This window comes from Scyliorhinus torazame, chromosome 9 (genome assembly GCF_047496885.1).
Source record: "Scyliorhinus torazame isolate Kashiwa2021f chromosome 9, sScyTor2.1, whole genome shotgun sequence".
NCBI classification, from domain to species: Eukaryota; Metazoa; Chordata; class Chondrichthyes; order Carcharhiniformes; family Scyliorhinidae; genus Scyliorhinus; species Scyliorhinus torazame.
The window spans coordinates 88492604-88515957 of record NC_092715.1 but is presented as its reverse complement, the minus strand read 5'-3'; the positions used below and the strand labels follow the sequence as shown (position 1 = coordinate 88515957).

At 47.0% G+C, this 23354-nt stretch overlaps 1 protein-coding gene across 12 annotated transcripts in view; it reads left to right on the top strand.

Annotated features, from left to right (window-relative positions):
- mef2cb (myocyte enhancer factor 2cb) overlaps positions 1-23354 on the top strand; it is a 425410-nt gene that overhangs the window by 357668 nt on the left and 44388 nt on the right. For all 12 annotated transcript variants that reach the window (XM_072516239.1, XM_072516247.1, XM_072516242.1 and 9 more), the window contains one exon: positions 13774-13824. In XM_072516239.1, coding sequence (XP_072372340.1) covers positions 13774-13824 — 51 coding nt within the window. The remainder of the gene's footprint in view (positions 1-13773; positions 13825-23354) is intronic.

Sequence of the window (23354 nt, the reverse complement as noted above, 5' to 3'; positions counted from 1 at the left end):
CTGGAACAGCTGACGTGATTCACATCAATTTACCAATTTTTGGGGAGCATTCCGCCCATAAACAGAATCTTAAGAGTGTGTGAACAGCTAAAAGATGGGAACAGATGGGTGAATGAATACAAGGATGAAAAACTGGTAGCAGGCTCCAGCAGCCTTGTTGAGCAGGCATGTCAAACATATGGACCATGGGCAAGAGTCCAGCCCGCCAAGGGTTTCCATCCGGCCCACCAACCAGTGTTCAAAATGACTTGTAAGTGTAAGAGTGAAGGATTCTGTAAGGAGCTGCTTCTTCAGCACGGTGGTGCAGTGGGTTAGCCCTGCTGCCTCACGGCGCTGACGTCCCAGGTTCAATCCCGACTCTGGGTCACTGTCTGTGTGGAGTTTCCACATTCTCCCCGTGTTTGTGTGGGTTTCGCCCCCACAACCCAAAAGATGTGCAGGCTAGGTGGATTGGCCACGCTAAATTGCCCCTTAATTGGAAAAATGAATTGGGTACTCTAAATTTAGGGCAGCACGGTAGCACAAGTGGATAGCACTGTGGCTTCACAGCACCAGGGTCCCAGGTTCGATTCCCTGCTGGGTCACTGTCTGTGCGGAGTCTGCACGTTCTCCCCGTGTCTGCGTGGGTTTCCTCCGAGTGCTCCGTTTTCCTCCCACAGTCCAGATGCGCAGGTTAGGTGGATTGGCCATGATAAATTGCCCTTAGTGACAGGCAGTTTCTTTCCTGTGTTTGCTGCTGATTGGCTGACACGTTCGCAGCAAATGCAGGAAAGAAACTACCTGTGATTGGTGGAACAGCGAGCAGTGGAAAGTTGTGTGGTGGTATTCAGCCTGAGTCCTGAGGGCCGGACAGCAGGCATGAGGGAGTGTGGAGGTGGGAAACTCGGGCTCAGGACACTGAAATGAGGGTCAGCCTGACAGTGACTGTGAGGGAGTGTTGGTCTGCCGAGTGGGAGTGGGAAGAAACTGCGAGGGAGTGTTGGCCTGCGCTGTTTTTCTGCCGGGAATTAATTGAAACTGATCACTGATTGCTCTGACAAATCCTGGATTATTCTGTCAACTTCCTGTAAACAGAAAGCACTGAATTGAAATTGAGAGTTTCATAATGGCAGGGAATTTGTAGATTTGTCTCAAAATTGCTGCTGTGTTTCTGTTTTGTTTGTGTCAGATTTCCATACAAGTTGCACCTTTCCTTTGCAGTCAAAAAAACTCTGTGGGACTGTGCCTTGAATCACCAGGTTGGAGCACTGACTCTCTGCGAGAAGCTTTGGTTCTGCTCCCTATTTCCTGACAGGAAGTACTCACGCAGAAATGCAAACCATGGTTCAACCCTTCAGTTGCTTAATTCTCATTGATGGTCACTGACCATCAATCTGGGCTGTCAGCTATAGGTCAACAATCTTAATAAATAGGCCTTAAAGGTGCACTGTAGCCTGTTAGTTCAAGTGCTGGACTTGGCAACAGACTGCAGGGCATTACACTGTATATGGACATGTTGCGGCGGGAGCTTTCTGTGGTGGTATGTATTAGGGGTAGTACGGTACCCAGTGATGCCGAGAGGCTATTGGTGGACAGACACTGGGTCCTGATTGGATCTGCCGCGTGCTGGCTCCACCCAGTAAGGCGGAGTATAAGAACCAGGGTTCTCCCAGCAGCCGCATTCTGTAACCGAGCTGCTGGGGAACAAGTCTGCGTAATAAAGCCATCGATTGACTTCATCTCTTCTCGTCGTGTGAGTGATTGATTGTGCTACACTTTGTTCCACTTTCAAAGCTCTTAAACAATTAATGTACCAATGCAATTGGATTCAATTCTAGTGTTCAGTTGGTCTGGATTTTAGAGCAGGAGAGAAAGAGATAAACCAAGAAAACTAAAGAACTTGCATTACAGCGCCTTTCACTATCACATGACTAACTTGTACAAGTCCCTTTCACCCATAATCCCCTGTGCTCACTGACTTCATTTTTCCTCCATCCCTAAAAACACTGGCACATCCCTAGACAATGAAGTAATGATTAAGGAACACTCAGCTATGTTTTTAAAAGTCTGTTGATTGTGGAACCAAATAAAAATAGGCAAACTTATAAGTTACAATATTAACGTTTATACAGTCACTTATCAGGCCTGTGACAAGCAACCTAAGGTACTCTTCAGCACAGTAGCACAAGTGGCTAGCACTGTGGTTTCACAGCGCCAGGGTCCCAGGTTCAATTCCCCGCTGGGTTACTGTCTGTGTGGAGTCTGCACATTCTCCCCGTGTCTGCGTGGGTTTCCTCCGGGTGCTCTAGTTTCCACACACAGTCCAAAGACGTGCAAGTTAGGTGGATTGGACATGCTAAAATTGCCCTTAGTGTCCAAAAAAGGTGAGGAGAGGTTATTGGGTTACGGGGATAGGGTGAAAATGAGGGCTTAAGTGGGTCAGTGCGGACTCGATGGGCCGAATGGCCTCCTTCTGCTCTGTATGTTCTGTTATTGTTTTGGGCAGCACGGTAGCACAAGTGGATAGCACTGTGGCTTCACAGCGCCAGGGTCCCAGGTTCGATTCCCCACTGGGTCACTGTCTGTGCGGAGTCTGCACGTTCTCCCCGTGTCTGCTTGGGTTTCCTCCGGGTGCTCCGGTTTCCTCCCACAGTCCAAAGATGTGCAGGTTAGGTGGATTGGCCATGATATAATTGCCCTTAGTGACCAAAAAGGTTAGATGGGGTTATTGGGTTACAGGGATAGGGTGGAAGTGAGGACTTAAGTGGGTCGGTGCAGACTCGATGGGCCGAATGGCCTCCTTCTGCACCGTATGTTCTATGTTCACATGCGATGGGATGCTGTGTGGTAGTCTTTGTTCTTCTGTAGGTGAGCATAGCTTCCGTTTTGCACATATCTATATCTCACAAATGCCAATGAGCTGAATGACTGGTTAATCAGTTTTTTTGAGGTGTTGGTCAGGACACTGAGAGAACCTTCTAGCCATTTGAATGTTTCCATGGAATCTTTCAACTTGAACAACTGGAACAAGCAGGTAGAATTGTGGCTTAATCTTTCATAATGGCCCTGATAGTTGAAACAAAGACATGCTTTTTTAATTTTTCTGACTCATTTTGATTCACTTGGCCACATAACACATATTTTTGCACATATTAACATGCACTTTTGAAGGAGGGGTCATTTTAATCATCAATAGAACGCAAAATTGGGAGAGGTGTAAAATAGGCAGCTGATACGATCTGTGACTTTCCCACTGGGTGGGTCAGTCGCAAGAACCTTGGGCGCAATTTGATGGAAATGAAACAGAGTCCCTTGTCAGGCGAGTTTAGCCATGTCTTTCCCAGCGTTGAGAATGACCCCGCTATTAAATGGGACTCTGCTTCTTTTCGGGGCCTTGACAAGGAACGCTCTGTCAAGGCCGCACTTAGTCCCATTTTGTGCACTAATAAGCTCCGCTCTCCACTGCAGGAAGAAATCGGGGCGTTATTTTTAAATGGCACCCCGATCTCTAGACCCCCCTCCCCCACCAGGGCCTTCGGGACCCCCCAATGTCCAACTCACCAATAAAGAGGTCATTGAGGGCCCTGCACCTTACCTCAGGGCACCCCCCAGCCCGATCCCTAGCTCAGGTAAGATGCCACCTGGGCACTTTGGCAATATCAGCCTGGCATCCTGGCAAGTGCCGATAAGCCTGGTCCTCGTTTGAAAACTAGTGCTAAATGGTTCTCGCTTAGGGCTCCGAGGCAAGGCCATTCGATCCCAGGCACTGGGTAGATCCGACGTAGGTGAGACTAACTGCTCACTTGAATCAGGATTCAGATCGGGACGCCTCACAATATCTTGTTAGATCGCAAGACGTAAAGTGGCTGGTCGACTGGGTCCCGATAGATCAAGCCCCTTATTTTATTTCTCACAAGAAGTAGTGACACTGGATTAACTACTGTATTAGTACTTGAAAACAATGGAGATGTGAGTAATTGACAACCTACTCTGCCCAAAGAAGCAAACCATTGTGCTATTTATTTGTCTTCACATGCTTCTGTTGTTTATTAGTGGACACGGGTTATATAAACTGTTCTGCTGCCCTCTAGTGCTCTCATTGTATTCAATGGAGAAATTTGTTCTTGTTACTCCCTATCTATCCAGAGCATCATCCCTGGGGAGATGGGCATGTTATCATAATCTCTGACATTGAAATTTTAAGCTTTGCACTGTTCTGTTGTTTGTGTAGAAATCGTTATTTTTTAATTTTTATTTATGAAGATTGTAAATTTCAAATGAGTTACCAGCACTCATAGCCCTCTTTCAAAGCCTTATAAAAGGATATCAGTGATTGTGTATTGGAGAATGTTGAGAGGTTAATAAGTACAAGATAGTGACCATCCATCTGCAAAGGTTATTACATGTTGATATTTGCTTGGATCATTCTCAGACTTGCATATCATAAACTAGCTAATATCAGAAAAAGATTTCCTCAGTGCATTGTGTGTTGCAAAACTATAAGTCCTTTTTAATTGGAACAAGCTTATGACTATTTCACATAATACACAAGCAAAATCTTCACAATGTTGATGGTGGCAGTCTTCTGCCTTTCACAGTGATGGTTTGCACCCTGTTGCTCAACTGTGATAAACACCACCTAGTTTCCTATTGTTTCCTCCCACAGTCCAAAGATGTGCCCGTTAGGTGGATTGGCCATGCTAAATTTTCCAAAGATTAGGTGGGGTTACAGGGATTGGGCGGGGGAGGGGTCCTGGGTAAGGGTCAGTGCAGACTCGATGGACCAAAAGGCCTCCTTCTGCACTGCAGGGATTCTATGGTGCTAGTGTGGTTCAGGTGCCCCACTCCAGCATTAGGGCCGGAGATGGTGAACAATTTGTTGGCCTCTGTTTTCTCTGGGCCTCTTCCCAGTTGGCTGAGCTTTTAATTTCTGCCAGCCTTTTCCAATGCCCTGCCAAAGTCAACCTCCAGAGCTCATGTCCCGGTTGTCAATGTCCGGAATCCTCATCTCTCATTTGCAGATATCCTTGTAGCAGAGATATGGATGTACAGGAGGTTGTGACCCAGTGACCAGTTCACCATTCCAGAAGGTCTTTTGGTATACGGCCATCATCCATCCGATGAATGTTGCCCAGCCAGAGCAGATATCATAGGCTTAGTAATAAATGTACGCTGATAGAATAAACATGCTCTAGGACCTCCGAGTTTGTGACCAAGTCCTGCCAAGGGATGTCAAGAGTACATCTGAGACTGCAAAGGTGGAAACAATGCAGCCTGTTCTCCTGTCTATATGTTGTCCAGATCTCACCACTGTAGAGGACAGTGATGAGGGCACTAGACTTGATGGACTCATGGTTTGGTGTCCTCAGTCAGGTTGTTGTTCCTCGATGCTCTTTTACTCAGTTTGGACATGTCAGCTACCATTTACCAGAAACTGAACTGGACCAGCCATATAAATACTGTGACTACAAGAACAGGTCAAGGCTGGGAATTCTGAGGCAAGAAACTCAAGTCCTGATGCCCCAAAGCCTGTCCACCATCCACAAGGCACAAGTCAGGAATGTGATGGCATACTCCCCTCATGTCTGGATGACAACACTCAAGATCATTGACACCATCCAGAATGAATCATTTTGCTTGACTGGCACCCCATCCACCACCGCAAACTCCCTCCTTTAAAAAAAGGGCAACATGGGCAAATATATTTCCCATGATGCTTAGCAGTGAGTTGCTTCCATAGTTGTAATCGCTGCGGTTGCCCTTGTACTTGTACAGATCACAATCTTCCCATTGTGCATATTCTTTGGCACTGCCAAAAGAATATGCACTCTATTTGAGTTCAGGTGTATAGCATTAGCAGCTGGAGCTTTGCCCATGGCAAGTGGGTCAATAGCTTCTTCACAATGTGTTCTATATCCAGCTATTCCAAGACAAGGTAGGCTTCCTATGGTGTCTAGAACCTCCTTGGTGACAGTGTTCTATCCAAGTACAATTCAAGGTAGTGTTCCACCCATCTCTCCAACTGTTTGTTGCAGTCGGTGATGATCTCCCCTACCTTTGTTTTCTTTTTAAAAAAAATATATTTATTAAAGTTTTTTAACACAATTTTTCTCCCTTACAAACAATAACCTCCCCCCCCCCCCCCCGCCTCGTAACAAAAAAACCCGAGAAATCGCGCAGAGCAAACCCCCCCCCCAAGGTTGCTGCTGCTGCTGACCAACCTTCCTCTAACGCTCCACGAGATAGTCTAGGAACGCTTGCCATCGCCTGTAGAATCCCCGCACAGACCCTCTCAAGGCGAACTTAATCCTCTCCAACTTTATGAACCCAGCCATATCATTTATCCAGGCCTCCAGGCTGGGGGGCTTCGCCTCCTTCCACATTAGCAAGATCCTTCGCCGGTCTACTAGGGACGCAAAGGCCAGAATGCCGGCCTCTTTCGCCTCCTACACTCCCGGTTCGTCCACTACTCCAAATATTGCTAGCCCCCAGCTTGGCTTGACCCGGACTTTCACCACCTGAGATATTGCTCCCGCCACTCCTCTCCAGAACCCCTCCAGTACCGGGCATGACCAAAACATATGGACATGGTTCGCCGGGCTCCCTGAGCACCTTCCACATCTGTCCTCTACCCCAAAGAACCTACTCAACCTCGCCCCCGTCAAGTGCGCTCTGTGGACCACCTTAAATTGTATCAGGCTGAGCCTGGCACACGAGGAGGAGGAATTAACCCTACCTAGGGCATCAGCCCACAGACCTTCCTCGATCTCCTCCCCCAGCTCCTCCTCCCATTTACCCTTCAACTCTTCTAACAGCGCTTCCCCCTCTTCTTTCAACTCCTGGTGTATTTCCGACACCTTGCCCTCCCCGACCCATTCACCCGAGATCACCCTATCTTGAACTTCTTGTGCCGGGAGCAACGGGAATTCCCTCACCAGTCGCCTCACAAAAGCCCTCACCTGCATATATCTAAAGACATTTCCCGGGGGTAACTCGAACTTCTCCTCCAGTGCCCCTAGGCTCGCAAAAGTCCCGTCGATGAACAGGTCCCCCATTCTTCCAATCCCCGCCCCATGCCAGCTCTGGAACCCCCGTCCATCTTCCCCGGGACAAACCGGTAGTTACCCCTGATCGGGGACCACACCGATGCTCCCATTGCACCCCGGTGCTGTCTCCACTGGCCCCAGATCCTTAGCGTTGCCGCCACCACCGGGCTCGTGGTATACTTTGTCGGCGGGAGCGGCAGCGGTGCCGTCACCAACGCCCCCAGGCTCATTCCTTTACAGGACGCCATCTCCATCCTCTTCCATGCCGCCCCCTCTCCCTCCATAACCCACTTGCGGATCATCGCCACATTTGCTGCCCAGTAGTAGCTCCCCAGTTTTGGCAGCGCCAACCCTCCTCGGTCCCTACTGCGTTCCAGGAACCCTCTCCTTACTCTCGGGGTCTTATTTGCCCACACAAACCCCATAATACTCCTGCCTACTCTCTTAAAAAAGGCCTTAGTGATCACGATGGGAAGGCACTGAAACACAAACAGAAACCTCGGAAGGACCACCATTTTGACCGACTGCACTCTACCCGCCAGCGAGAGCGGTAACATGTCCCACCTTTTGAAATCCTCCTCCATTTGCTCCACCAACCTCGTCAGATTCAGTTTATGTAGGGTCCCCCAACTCCTGGCTATCTGGATCCCCAGATACCGAAAGCTCCCCTCCGCCCTCCTCAGCGGTAGGTCCCCTATCCCTCTTTCTTGGTCCCCCGCCTGTAATACAAAGACCTCACTCTTCCCTACATTGAGCTTATAGCCCGAAAACTCCCCAAACTCCCTTAGAGTCTGCATGACCTCCACCATGCCCTCCATTGGATCCGCCACGTACAGCAACAGGTCATCCGCATATAGCGACACTCCATGCTCTTCGCCCCCTCGGACCACCCCCCTCCATTTATTAGACTCCCTCAATGACATGGCCAATGGTTCGATCGCCAATGCGACCAACAGGGGGGACAGGGGGCCCCCCTGCCTCGTCCCTCGGTACAGTCGAAAGTACTCCGACCTCCGCCGGTTCGTCACTACACTCGCCATCAGGGCTCTGTAAAGGAGCTTAACCCAATTGATAAACCCTACCCCGAACCCAAACCTACGCAGCACCTCCCGGAGGTACTCCCACTCTACTCGGTCAAAGGCCTTCTCCGCGTCCAGAGCTGCCACTATCTCCGCCTCTCCCTCCTCCGATGGCATCATTATCACGTTTAAGAGCCGCCGCACATTGGTGTTTAGTTGCCTGCCCTTTACAAATCCCGTCTGGTCCCCGTGGATTACCCCCGGGACACAGTCCTCGATCCTCATGGCCAGCACTTTTGCCAGCAACTTTGCATCCACATTGAGGAGCGAGATCGGCCTGTACGATCCACAGTGCAGTGGGTCCTTGTCCTGCTTTAGGATCAAAGAAATTGTCGCTTCCGACATTGTCGGGGGCAGGGTCCCCTCTTCTCTTGCCTCATTAAAGGTCCTCACCAGTAGCGGGGCCAACAGGTCTGCGTACTTCCTGTAGAACTCCACCGGGAATCCGTCCGGTCCCGGGGCCTTCCCCGCCTGCATGCTCCCCAAACCCTTGCTCCGCTCCTCCAACCCAATTGGTGCCCCCAAACCAGCCACCTCTTGCTCCTCCACCCTCGGGAATCTCAGCTGATCTAGGAATCGTCTCATCCCCTCTTCCCCCGCTGGGGGCTGGGATCTGTACAGCTCTTCATAAAAGGCCTTGAATACCTCGTTTATTTTCATCGCACTCCAAACCGTGGCTCCCCTTCCATCTTTGACTCCCCCTATTTCCCTCGCTGCCATCCTCTTACGGAGCTGGTGTGCCAGCATCCGACTAGCCTTTTCCCCATACTCGTAGGTCGCCCCCTGCGCTTTCCTCCACTGTGCCTCCGCCTTCCCTCCACTGTGCCTCCGCCTTCCCTGTAGTCAACAGGTCAAACTCCGTCTGGAGCCATCGTCTTTCCCCAAGTAATCTTTCCTCCGGGGCCTCTGCGTATCTCCTGTCCACTCTCAAAATCTCCCCCACTAACCTCTCCCTACCTTTGTTTTCAATGGAGCCATGTTCTTTGCTGATGGACATGTTGCCTTTTGATCCGTTCATACACGTCCCTGACATTCCCTGTGTTGAATGATATCTGGATGTTCTGTCAAAACTAAAACCAGTAATCATTGGTGCACCACCTATCAACATGTCGGACTTTACTTCAAACAGCTCTTAGTGCATTCAGAGGTTTCTTGCTCAGGTCTCCTCTCTTATCATTGATGAGCGTGGGCCATTAGGCTTCAATGACAGGTTTCATCACAGTGACATTGGCCTCAAGCCAGTCAACATTTTTCCACTCTTGCTTCCCATACGTTGAGAGACCAGTATTGTAGATAGTGGGCGCAATCCAATACCATGCTGTGCCATAAAAGCAGCTCGCTGCAGCACAGCGTGGCTGATTAAAACCGGGAGACCCTACACCCAGGATCTATCCAGCTCGCAACACCTCGCTAGATCCAACACGATCTTGCGAGATGTTGCGATGTAAATCCCACCCATTGTGGGTGTGATCACCTTTTGGCAAATCTGTATATTAGAGCAAGACAGTTCATCTCACTCTAATGTGCAGATTCCTGAGGTACCTTTGGGATTCATCCCCTCCGCCTTGGAGACATTGGTTCAGCACTGGTCCCCGCAAATGGGAAACAGATGTAACAGCACTCATAAGGGTCTCCCAGGGGATCGCAGGCCCCCAGCTGCATGCCCTTTGGGCAGAGTGGTGCCCTGGCTCTGCTGGTGCCAACTGGGCACCCTGGCTGTGCCATCCTGGCACCTTGGAAGTGCCAGCATGCACCCTGGCAGTGCCACATAGCATTCTTTTCATGCGGAATTGGGCCAGGCGTGCCCTGCATACATGTTGTGGGGGGGGGGGGGGGAGCAGGGACCCTCCCATTGTGCATGCAGGCTGTGGGGAGGTCGGGGATCGCTTTGGGAGCCTTAAGAGATCGGGATGCCATTTAAAAATGGTGTCCCGACTTCTCACTACCCTGGGGAGTTCTGGCGGAGTGGCGATTCCTAGGGTTCAGAATGGGTGTATGTGTGGCCTCGGCCACGCAGTCCCCATTGCGGCCCCCTATACAACGCAAATCATGTTGAATAGCCATGTGTTTCTGGGCATTGCGAGCGCCGGGAAAAGCGCGGCCAAATGAGTTCACTATGAAACTTTGTTCCCATTTGGTTGAATCAAGCTCGATGTCTCAAAATATGGTCCATTTCACTTCTGCAATCTCTTTGGGAATTCCAGAGAGCACCTGCTCAATTGAGTGGAAGATCTGTCCATTGTTTCGTGGCAGGCAGTATGGTTGACGTTGATATGAGGATGGCATTTCAGCTTTGAATGAAATAAGTGTTGCATTCTAACCCTGGTGCAGACCAGGGAATGATCTGTACCACAGTCAGCACTGTGTGTGGTAGCTGTGTGTTTTGAGAATGTTGTTCAGAGAGTCACGTCTGTTGATTATCAAATCCAGCTGGTGCCAATGCCCTCATCTTCGATGTCTCCAGGACACCTTGTGACATTATTTTGAAATAAGTAGTTAGTTGCTCGAAATTTGTGGCAGCGGCAAAGCTCAAGTAGTCTCTGTCTTTTCTCATTTATCTTTCCCAGGCCATGATGTCTGAGGAAGGAGGGTCAAGCCTCATGGTTTACACCCACTCCTGTGTTTAAATTCTCCAGTAGGTAAAGGTGTTCTGACTTGAGAATTCTGCTGATAGCATCAAGTTCTCCATTGAACTGACCTTGTGCCTCTGTAGTGGCGCACAGTGTTGGAGCATAAATAATGGGGAGATGGTGGCATAGTGGTATTGTCACTGGACTGGTAGACCAGTGTAATGCTCTGGGGACCCAGGTTCCAATCCTGCCACTGCAGATGGTGAAATTTGAATTCATAAAAATCTGGACCATGAAAACATTGTCGATTGTCGTAAAAACCTATCTGGTTCACTAATCATAGAATCATAGAATCATAGAATTTACAGTGCAGAAGAAGGCCATTCGGCCCATCGAGTCTGCATCAGCGCTTGGAAAGAGCACCCTACCCAAGCCCACACCTCCACCCTATCCCCATAATCCCATAACCTAGTAACCCCACCCAACACTAAGGGCAATTTTGGACACTAAGGGCAATTTAGCATGGCCAATCCACCTAACCTGCACATCTTTGGACTGTGGGAGGAAACCGGAGCACCCGGAGGAAACCCACGCACACACGGGGAGAACGTGCAGACTCCGCACAGACAGAGACCCAAGCCGGGAATCGAACCTGGGACCCTGGAGCTGTGAAGCAATGTTGCTAACCACCATGCTATGCCCTTTAGGGAAGGAAATCTGTCGTCCTTACCTTGTCTGGCCGACATGTGACTCCAGACCCACAGCAATGTGGTTGACTCTTAACTGTCCCCTCAAGGGCAATTAGGGATGGGCAATAAATGCTGGCACAGCCTGTGATGCCCACGTCCCATGAACAAATTAAAGAAACTCATGAGGTAACACCCCCCCCCCCCCCCCGTTTGAGTTGAAAGGCAATTGCAGAGAACACGTTCTGAATCATTTGTAATTGAGAGCAGTGAGTACCTTACAGCGCAGCCTACACCTCTGAACTCTTCCCCTCCCAGATGAATGTTTTTCTTTCAGCGACACACTCTCAGTGAGCTCGGCCTCTTGCAGGGAAGCTATGTCAATGTTCAACCTACCAAGTTCCATGTCAGTTAGAATCATAGAATTTATAGTGCAGAAGGAGGCCATTTGGGCCATCGAATCTGCACCGGACCTTGGAAGGAGCACCCCACTTAAGCCCATGCCTCCACCCTATCCCCGTAACCCACGCAATCATTTTTCTGGACACTAAGGGCAATTTATCATGGCCAATCCACCTAACCTGCACATCTTTGGACTGTGGAAGGAATCTGGAGCACCCGGAGGAAACCCACGCAGACATGGGGAGAACGTGCAGGCTCTGCACAGACAGTGACCCAAGCCGGGAATCGAACCTGAGACCCTGAAGCTGTGAAGCAACTGTGCTAACCAATGTGCTACCTTGCTGCCCCTTACAGCCATCATGTCAGCCACAGTCACAGCACATTATTAACCAGTTACAAGTCGTCTGTCAGTCACCTGCACATGGTTCCTGCTTACCAATCAGAGTTGACACCTTCTTTATTTTTCTTTATTTCCTTTGTTTGCCTGGTGCAAAGGATTCCATCTATTTGTTGAGCAGAGATGCTAAGCTCCAAGCATTCATTGAAGCAGATGGACAATGGTGGGCCTTACTAGTTGGGGGCTGCCCAACTTAAGATGGGTGTTGGCTGACCAGTAGAACACAATGACCCCCTCCCTCTGTCAGGACAGCCCAAAGTGCACCCATCTTCTATGGCAGCCAAGTTGGGCTCATCGCTCATAACTGCTGTCTCCTGTGTTGCGTTAATACTCTGCAGAGAAACTGGAGTATCCTCCCGGGGTGCAAGCCTGGGCAAAATTTATGGAGACCTTGGACTGCCCAAACATCAAGGTTACCCTCTTGATCTCTCTGACTGGGACCAAAGGAGTGTAAAATACTGCTTTTGAAACTGGCCTGGTTACAGGAATTTCTGGAAATATGAGATGTATAGACATCAGTCTGCCTTTGGGGTCCACTTAAAATTGTTTGTTCGGGTTGACTTCCTTAGCTTTTAACCACTCCAGGGATATCCACAAGGCATTAGAGCTGAGGCCCCGCTTGCCGAAACTCCCCAGAGCAGGGAGAGATTGGGACACCATTTTTAAATGGCGTCACAATCTCTCAAGACCCTGAAGCGACCCCCCAACCCGCAACTCACTGTAAAGGAGTCCCTCACCCACGCAGTGCCAGGCTATCACCCAGGTGGCATGCCAGGGTACTAGGCTGGCAATGCCAGGGAGCCAGCCTGGCAGTCAGGATGCCCAGGTGACACCAGCCGTGCCAGGGTGCTACCCTGCCCAGAGAGCATGCACCTGGGGGCCTCCAATCCCCTGGTAGACCCCACAAGTGCCATTACGTCTAACCCTGTAAAGACTAGTACTGAATGGCGCTTGTCAGAGGTCTCCAATCAAATGGGATAGATCCCAAAGCCTTGGTTACCTCAGGGGACTGCATATTAAAGTGAGACTAGCTGTCTCGTTCTAATATGCAGATTTGCCAAAAAGTGATCACACCTACATGCGATGTCTCGCAAGATCGCGTTAGATCTCACGAAACATGGTGAATGGGGTAGATCCCGGGAGCGGAGTCTCCCTTCATTTACCGCCCAAGTGTTGCTTTTCAGGCGCAACGTGGCCAGTAAATCGCGCCCTACATGTCTAAGGGCCAAACCTCCTCTGAATTGCTCTGAACCTTTAGCCTGAGGATGTGAGGAACCCAGTTTCTGTGGGTTGTCACGAGGAGACCCTGAGGACTTGCAAATGGAGATGCTGTAAGGAAACGATGTGGACATTTGTCTCTCTTTTTCACCTTGCTGTTAGCCAGTAGTGTAGGCTGAAAGCTAGAAGCAAATTAACACACAAAAGCTGAAAGCATGCTAATTCTCTTTACCCACACACTAGATGCATCATATTGACCTGTTGATCCACACATGCCATGTTAACTCTGACTATATATTATATGTGCTTTACTACTCATAATGTTTAGACTAGATTTGCTGGGAAATATTTTTTCCTGTCATTGTTCCTAATCAAAACCTATGCTTTCAATTTTAGGTGGCCTCTTGGGTGGGGACCTCACAACAACTGGTGCAGGCACCAGTGCAGGTATGGCAACTATTTCATTGTCACACGTTTAATTAATCTGAAGTTGTGCCATTTTTATTTGTAGCAATTACGTTTTAAATGAAATGTGTGAAGTTAGAATTTGGCTTAGTCTATGCTTCAGAATACTGAGAGATCTGCAGCACTGTAGTACAGCATACCAGAACTCAAATGCACAAGGCTCAAAGTTTGAACTCAAGTCTGCTGAGTTACTAATCTCAATAATATTGCTATTCTAAACTATTGAATGAAGCACTGTCCGAGAGTTGTCAATTATCACAAATTTCTAATAAGACTCATTTATTTGAATTGAAAAAAATGACCTCTTTTGATGTGTCTCACTCTGAAAAATGACTGTGTATATTCAAGTGAGTTTGTAATCTTTGTTTCAATTTTTATCATAAATCCCACTCTCAGATGTTGGAGAATTTGGGCATCTCTCCAAATAGAGGGTAGGAGGGTGTGAACAGTGGTAAGACAGCTGACCCTGGGCTATTTTTACATGCCTCCTCATAACTGGCTCAGGGCAGCATTGGTAGACACCAGAGGCAAATTGCATATTTGTCGTCTTGGCTACATTTGACACCTGTGCTGGAATGACCAGAAAGGAGAAAAAGTCTGATGAAAAAAGTACAAAGTAAATACCTTTAGTACAATTAAAAGTTTAAAATATAAATTTAATGAACAGTACAACTGTAGGATTTATATCTTTTTCCACAAAAAGAACCATGGGAAGTTCACATTGTTGAGCTGCATTTGTGCCTGTCTATCAACTATGGGTGGTGTTTTCTTGCCTTTACTACAAAAGTTCACACATATTGTCTACAGCTCTGCATCATGGATTATAAAAAGAGCCATAGAAATGAATTATGAACACCAGCCAATGAAAACAATAGGTTTACAAGAGTGTTTTGTTAACAAATATTGGCAGAACAAATAAGTTACATTTTTAGTTCATATTACAGATTTTTGGTTAGAAATGATAAAGGCCATGTCAACCTTTGACATTAGGCACTGCCTTTTTAGATTGAAGAGAATTATGATGCTACAAGGTGTAGGTAAACTCTTGTTTTGCACAAACACAAACACCAGCTGAAATTATAAATTGTTTAATGTATGTGGCATAAACCTACATGTTAGATGATCTTGCATGTATTGTTTCTCAATTGGAAAATAATAACCTTTTATTTAAAAATGCGGTCTTTATGGAGATGGCAATATGTGGCTTAATATTTGAAAACTACATTTATCGCCTGACGTGTCAAAGGGCACACAGAAAAGGGTGTGGGACGGAAGGACCCTCAGGGGCTTCACTGTCTGCTATGATGTCACTTTCAGAGAATGTAAGATTTTCAACCACTCTTGTGTCCACGGGTTTTCAGTAGGACACATGAAAAGTCGTCTTTGTTCTTCATTTGTTTTTCAAACAGAAGATACTCTGTAGTTGTTATTACTTTGCTTTAAAATTGCATAACAAGTCACATGAAACGATCTTTTGAGCAACATATTTTGACTCTGTCAAATGGAGAATTTGCTTGCTCCGATGAATGGAAAATCTAGAACCCATTTTGAATTTTATTTAAATTAGTATTTTATTGCTAATAGCTACTGTATGATAGCAGTCTGCATTGATGGAACCATTTCCTTTGGCAGAACATTATAGTTTGAATGCAGCCTTAGAAAGTATGCTCTCTTCAGTTACTGGCATGTTATGTACTAACTCTAATCTTGGTGCATTGATTTTAGAAAAGGAAAGCCTTATTCACAGCTCTTGTAAGCTTCCTATTTATAAAACCAGATTGCATTTTATTTGCCATATTAAAGTAAGCTCCACAAAACGTAGCAGAATTTAAAGAAATTGATGTCATATATTTAAGAATAGGTGGACCGTGAAGAAGGAAATGTTATGAAGGTAGAATTTTTCATGTTCTTTGTTAACTTAACAGAAGATGTAATCCAATTTAAGCAAAACAGTGGTAAATAACTGAAGTGAAATAGAGTTTTATATGGTTCAGCAGATTCTGCACTTCTTAAATTGTTTACATGATACGGAAAAGGCAACTATTTCTCTTTCAAAATTATGGACTGAGTAGTACATGTTCGTGTGACAAACAAGATGTCAGTGAAGTTCACTATTATATCTAAGTAGTTGAATTTTACACTGACAAGTTTCTAACTAAGTCTTGGAAGATTTTCATCTTTTGATTGGTTGGACAGTACCCAATTACCTGTGCAGCTTGCAAAAAATTGGTCGATAATACCTGTTTACCTAGTACTTTTTAAAGGGTTATAATGGTACCAATAATAAGACACTCTCAGCATCTGAACTTACATTGAAGAAGTTCTTTACTTGGTGGAAAACAAGAAGTATGGGAACATAGGTCGTAGGAGCAGCAGTAGGCCATTCGGCACTTCAAGCCTCCTCCGCCATTCAATTTGATCATGGTTGATTTGGCTGTGGTCCCAATTCCACTTTCCTGGTCTGCCACCCACAATCCTTGACTTGCTTGTCTATCACACATCTGTCAAACTCTGCCTTGTCTAAGCTTAATGATTCAGCCTCCACCGCTTTCTGGGGCAGAGAATTACAAGCCACTCACCACCCTGACGTGGAAATATGTCACCGTTCCTTCACTGTCATTGGGTCAAAATCCTGGAACTACACCCCAAGGACTGCAGTGATTCAAGAAGACAGCTCACCACCACCTTCTCAAGGACAATTAGGGATAAATGCTGGACTAGCTGGCAAAGCAAACATTCCTTAAATTCATAGAAAACTAAGGACCCTTTGAGAGAGAAAATTTCTTCTCACCTCTACATTAACACAGTAAGAAGTCTTACAACACCAGGTTAAAGTCCAACAGGTTTGTTTCAAACACTAACTTTCGGAGCACTGCTCCTTTCTCAGGTGAGCAGTGCTCCGAAAGCTAGTGTTGAAACAAACCTGTTGGACTTTAACCTGGTGTTGTAAGACTTCTTACTGTGCTCACCCCAGTCCAACGCCGGCATCTCCACATCATGTCTACATTTAAAAGGTGGACCTCTTATTCTTAAACTGTTTCTCCCTAGTTCTCACCTCCCCCACAGGTACCTACGCTATTAAGTCCCCTCAGGATCTTACAGTTTTCAATAATATCACTGCTCATTCTCCTAAACACCAACCCAGCCTGTTCAAATTTCTTCACGTAATCCCTTCATCCCAGGAATGAGTTGAGTGACCCCTCTATGAACTGCTTCTAATGCAATTATATCATTTTTCAAATCAGGAAACCAAAACTACACACAGTATTCCAGATTTGCTCTCACCAATGTCCAGTATAACTGCAGTAAAACTTCTGTACTTTTCCAAACCTTTGCTTCTTGCAAGATGAGAGATAGTAATGTTAGAGGATGCTAGTTACCATTGATGTTAACTCCCTCCATCTGGCAGAAATAGGGGAATACCAGAGCTAGCCTCGAGGCCAACTTCTCGGCACATTCTTGCTCAGTTACAGTTTTAACTTGAGTCTTCGGCTGGGTAGTCCAGCTGCCAATTTGAATCAGGTGGGAGCATTATAAATACCTGAAAATAAGAGTTCACAAAAGTGATGTGACCCACTTCTAATCTGGGAGCCTCCATTCTACAATCTGCCATTCCCAGACCTGTCTTCCCGCTGGCTAAATCAGTCTCTTGGCCACCCAATATTGCACTGGCCTGGAGCTGGTGAGCTGCAGGCAGATTGTTTTGGATGGGCAGCGCACATTTAAAAAAGAATGTGTTTCTAATATGTTAAAAAGACCTGGCCCTTAAAGTAGACGTGGATTCCTGCTGAAGGGATCACTTAGATAGTTCACAATATTTAACCTCTTACCAGCAAGCATTTACAGATGAGGGATATAGTTCAGCTAATGTCCTACTACCTTGCCCAACACTATGCTGTCCCTCCAATTTCTAAAATACAACTTCTACCAAAATTGTCCATTTCCAACACCAGCTATCCCAAAACCTCTTTGAATGAGATTAGCATTTTTTCCTGAATTCTGACCAGGTTTGTGAAGTGGACATTAGGATTGTCCAAACGTATTTTATATAGGGCCCTTACAGCCAACGGTGAAGCTACCATCAGTTTAGGCTAGATTCAAACCTGTATCTTGACATAAGAGAACAGTTTGTAATCCATTTCATCAACCTTTTGGAATCTGTAATTAAGGACAGAGATGATTAGCGTGAATCAACGTGGATTTGCAAAGGAATCATCATGTCTAATCAGCGGAACTGAATTTTTTGTGGAAGTAACTAAAGCATGAGATGGGAATATTTAAGGATGTAATTTATATGAACTTACAGAAGCCATTTGATGAAGTTCAAGATGGCAGACTGTTACCTAAAATCAAAGCTCATGGAAATGAAGGCAAATCATTCAACTGGTTAGGACAGGTTTGTCCACTGTACGCACGCCATGATTCTCTAGCCTGGCTCCCGGACCAAGTGTTCAAAATGGCAGTAAGTGGAGTGGTGCAGATGATTCTGCAAGGAGCTGCTCCTGCTCCTCCAATTAAAGGCTACTTCTCTCCTGTGTTTGCTGCTGATAGGCACAATAATAACAACAAATGTGTAAGAGAACAGTCTCGGATTGGAGGAGCAGTGAGCAGTGTGTTGTATGCAGCCTGAGGCCTGAACATCAGGGGCAGTGAGTCTGGGGAGAAAGAGAGGTTTTAGGGAGGGGGATTGGGGGAAGAGACAGAGAGACTAGCTGCCAGAGCTGGTTGGGGGGGGGGGGGGGGGTTGCTGTTCAGGGGGGGAGAGACTGATTGCTGGGAATTGAATGGATAGTTAGCAAAAGGTATTAAAGTGTATATACCCGGCTCTGGGTCACTGTCCATGTGGAGTTTGCACATTCTCCCTGTGTTTGCGTGGGTTTCACCCCCACAACCCAAAGATGTGCTGGGTAGGTGGATTGGCCACACTAAATTGCCCCGTAATTGGAAAAAATTAATTGGGTACTCTAAATTTATTTTTAAAAGGATAAAGAACAGGCATAATCACATTTCATGGTGGAAAAGATTTGAAGATGACAAGATTATGGGCTGGATTCTCTGATTTTGCAGCTAATTGCCGACGCCAGTGTGGGAACTGTGGCGTTTTACGATGGCAAAATCGGCGCTGAACCTTCACCGATCCTGGGAATGGGAGGGGCTGGCAGCCGTGCTGGGTAAAACTCCCGGCACCCACGCCAAAAACGGCTGGAGAATGGCCAGGTCCATGGCCGCGCATGCGGATGGCGACGACTGACAGCGGTCGCGCCGGACAACATGGCGCTGGCCGTGCGCGGACCCGACTGCCAAATACTGCCCCCCTGGCTACCTCCACCAGTCCCCCCAGCCCTCGCAGAAAGCCTGCCGGCCAGCAGCATGGCTCCTCGCCAACTGAGGAGGCAGTGGACACAGTTTGTGGCCGCCACGCCGGGTTCCCGACCGTTGAGACCACACGCTCCACGCGCAGTCGGGAACTTGGTCCATCAGGGGCAGAGCATCGGGGAGAGGCTTCCGATGAGGCACCAAAGCCGTTCCAATGGCGTGCGTCGCAATAACGCCATTTCAGAGGGAACGGGAAGTAGAAAACCGGCGTCAAACTGGCAATTTGGGCGTCGGAAGAGATTCTCCATCCGATCGCCGATTATGATATCGCAGTTGGCCAATGGAGAATTCCGCCCCATGTTCCTATGTTTATATGTTCCTTAACTTACACCTGGTTTACTTTCCTACTTCTGGTGTTTTTTTGCTTCCTAAATTTTGCTGACTATATTATTACTCAGCATATTGATTCTGGCACAAGCAAATCTTTAATTTGTCATAGCTCCCATAATAAAGATTACAGTTTTGCTGGGTCTTGAACTTGCAGGGTCCTTGATCACTGAAGTTGCAGTAACTCACATTAAGTGGTGATGGACCATGAGCTATTGTAACCTCAGGGCATAGACATTGCAGTGCAAAGGACTCCGATAGTTTATAAATGCCTATCATTTTGGTTTCCTTAATATGTTGTTCTGTCTCTAAGTTATATTTTTGGACAAAAGTAATAAAAACCTCAATCCATATAAATTGCTATGTATGCAAGAATATTGTGTATGTGGCAGGGAGGATACTATTTTTTATGACAATTTTGTTTTAGTACATTTCTAATTCAACTGTCTTTATTTTGAAATTGATCGGAATAATTGCATTTTATGGGCAAGGTTAGATAGCCAGGCAGGAGACCCAGTGCTGCAGTTTGTTCAAGATGTTGGCTGGGATTCTCTGTTTGGGGGACTAGGGGTACGACCTTCCAGCCATGCTGCGCTGGAAAAGCATCTCATTGCAATGCAGCGTGGCTGGTGAAAGCCAGGAGGCCACACTCCCGGGATCCGCGAGATTCAAAGCAATCTTGCGAGATGTTGCAAGGAGAATCGCGCCCACAATGGGTGGGATCACTTTTTGAATATTACATGTCTGAATATTAGAGTGAGGCAGTAAGCCTTACTCTAATATGCAGATTCCCAAGATACCTCAGACTTTGGGATTCAATCCCTTTGCCTTGGAGACCTCAGGCGAGCAGCGTTTGGTACTGGGCCCCACAAACGGAATGACACTTGTGGGGATCTCCAAGGGGATCAGAGGTGCCCAGCTGCATGCCCTTTGGGCAGGGTGGTGTCCTGACACTGCTAGTGCCATCTGGGTACCCTGGCAGTGCCACCTAGGTGCCATCCTGGCACTGCCAAGATACCCAGGTGTTGCTGGCAGGGGCACTGCCATGGTGCCAAGCTGGCATTTGTTGCGTGTGCGTGAGTGGGCCGGGGGGTGCCCACCATGTATGTTAGAGGGTGCGGGGAGTGGGCTGGGGCACCTTCCCGTGTTGCGCTTGGGCTGGGGGGAGGTCAGGGATTTTATTTGTGAGCCTCGGATATCAGGATGTCATTTTAAAATGGTGTCCCAATCTCTCACTACAATGGGCAGTTCCAGCAGGCTATGTGCGGCCTTGGCCATGCGTTCCCCATTCAGGCCCCTTATTCAACACGAGTAGCATTGAATAGCCTCATATTTCTCAGCACTGCGAATGCTGGGAAACATGCGGCTAAACAGGCTCGCTAGGGGACTTTGCTCCCTTTTTGAAGATCGTGCCCTATGTTCTCCTGCCGGAGGAGAACTGCTACTGGTGGGAGCGCAAATCACAAAGTTATTCAGTATCCCATCAAGGCAAATTTATGTACCCCCCCCCCCCCCACATTGAGGCCCCTACCCCCGGATTTTCTGGGTCCCCCTTCCCAAGTACAAGGGTGACTCTGGGGGGTTACCATTTACAAGAAATTGAACTGGACCAGCCATATATACACTGTGGCTACGAGCGCAGGTTATAGGTTGGGAATTCTTATTATTATAAAGCAAAGTCAGGAGTCTGATGGTATACACTCCACTTATCTGAGTGCAGCACCATGAACACTCAAGTAGCTTGAGGACAAAGCAGCCCCCTTTATTGGCATCCCACCCATCAACCTCAACACTCAATTCCTTCACCACTTACCCACCATGTAAACAGTGCTTACTACATACAAGATACACTGCAACAACTTATCAAGGGTCCCTACCAAACCCGTGACCTCTATCACCTAAAAGGACAATGGCAGCAGTCTCATGGGGACACCATCATCTGCAAGTTCCCCTCCAAGCCACACAACGTCCTGACTTGGAACTGCATCGCCATTCCTTCACTGTTACTGAATCAAAATCATGGAACTTCCCTCCTAACAGCACAGTGGGTGTGTCTACATCACATGGACTGCAGTGGTTCAAGAAGGCAACTTGGGTGTCACGGTAGCGCAGTGCTTAGCACTGTTGCTTCACAGCACCACGGACTCGGGTTCGATTCCCGGCTTGGGTCACTGTCTGTGCGAAGTCTGAACGTTCTCCTCGTGTCTGCGTGGGTTTCCTCCGGGCGCTCCGGTTTCCTCCCAGAAGTCCTGAAAGACGTGCTTGTTATGTGAATTGGGCATTCTGATTTCTCCCTCAGTGTACCGGACTGGCACTGGAGTGTGGCAACCAGGGGTTTTTAACAGTAACTTCATTGCAGTGTTAATATAGTAAGAAGTCTTACAACACCAGGTTAAGGTCCAACAGGTTTGTTTCGATATCACTAGCTTTCGGAGCGCTGCTCCTTGAGGAAGGAGCAGCCCTCCGAAAGCTAGTGATATCGAAACAAACCTGTTGGACTTTAACCTGGTGTTGTAAGACTTCTTACTGTGCTGACCCCAGTCCAACGCCGGCATCTCCACATCAGTGTTAATATAAGCCTACTTGCGACACTAATAGACATTATTATTATTATTACTACTGCCGTCCTAAGGGCAATTAGGGATTGGCAACAAATGCTGGCCTTGCCCTTGTCCCAGGAAAGAATAAAGCAAAATGACATCAAGTTATGTGACCACTGACTTGCTGAGTATTTTCCAGCATTTTCTGCTTATATCTGACAAAATAATTTGATCCATTTTTCAAAATTGATCTTGGAAGTAATTTATTCGACTTGAGAGTGCGAACTGTAGGATATCCATTAATATGGTACCGACATATATAGACCAAGAAGGCTTACATCTGGAATGACAGACCTCTGTTTTTAGCCTAATCTTTTGCCCGTGTTTTAGCTCCAGGTAGACTTTCACCTTTTTCTTTATAGTTTTTTGGTAGTATAGATCTTAAGTATTACTGAAGAAAGAGACATGCTGTCGAAGCTTTTCATCTTGCATTCATCAGGACAGGTGCAAAAATTCCAAATTTCAATGGGAGCAACAATTTATACTGCAAGAGAAAAGGTCTATTTTGATTGGTTGAGGCATTGCCATGGAGAACTATTGCCCCATGCTTTTGTTTAATTCAAAGAAGACATAATGCCTGGGACCTGTTTCTTTTGCCTGCAGAGAACAGATTCCTGCCTATGAATATATGTAGCTTCTAGGAGGTGCAGGTGGGGCACATTGTGAACTTGACTGATCATTTTAAATTCCTAGCACACTCAGAATTGTTCAGCAAGTGCTGTCCAACCCCAGAATCACAGCTAACTTTAGATGTTATGTTCTGGGTTTTACAAGCACGGGCTGAATGCACAGTCGGTACTCTGTCAGTACTTTGCCAATTGCAAACAAGCAAAGGTACGTGCTGTTCTGCGTCCTTTTTCTCTGCCAATATTTCCATAGTTCTTTGAATATTTTTGATGATTTTCTTTCTCGCATTACATAATTTCCTGTAATATATCATTGCGAATGCATAAAAGATAATTAAAATTGATGTCGACGAAACACACAAGATTAGCATAGCATGAGTTTCCCTCTTATTTCTTCCTCCCAAACCATAGGGGTGTGTTTGTCTCTTCTCATCATCTCCCTACAGTGGAACTTGCAAGATCAGAAATTCACTGTGTGAGGAATCGTGACGCCAAACCCACATCCTACCACTCTGGCACAGGAAAATTTGGGCGTATTAAAAGCATGTGGACTCTGCTACAGTTAGTTCTCTGTGACTGAACA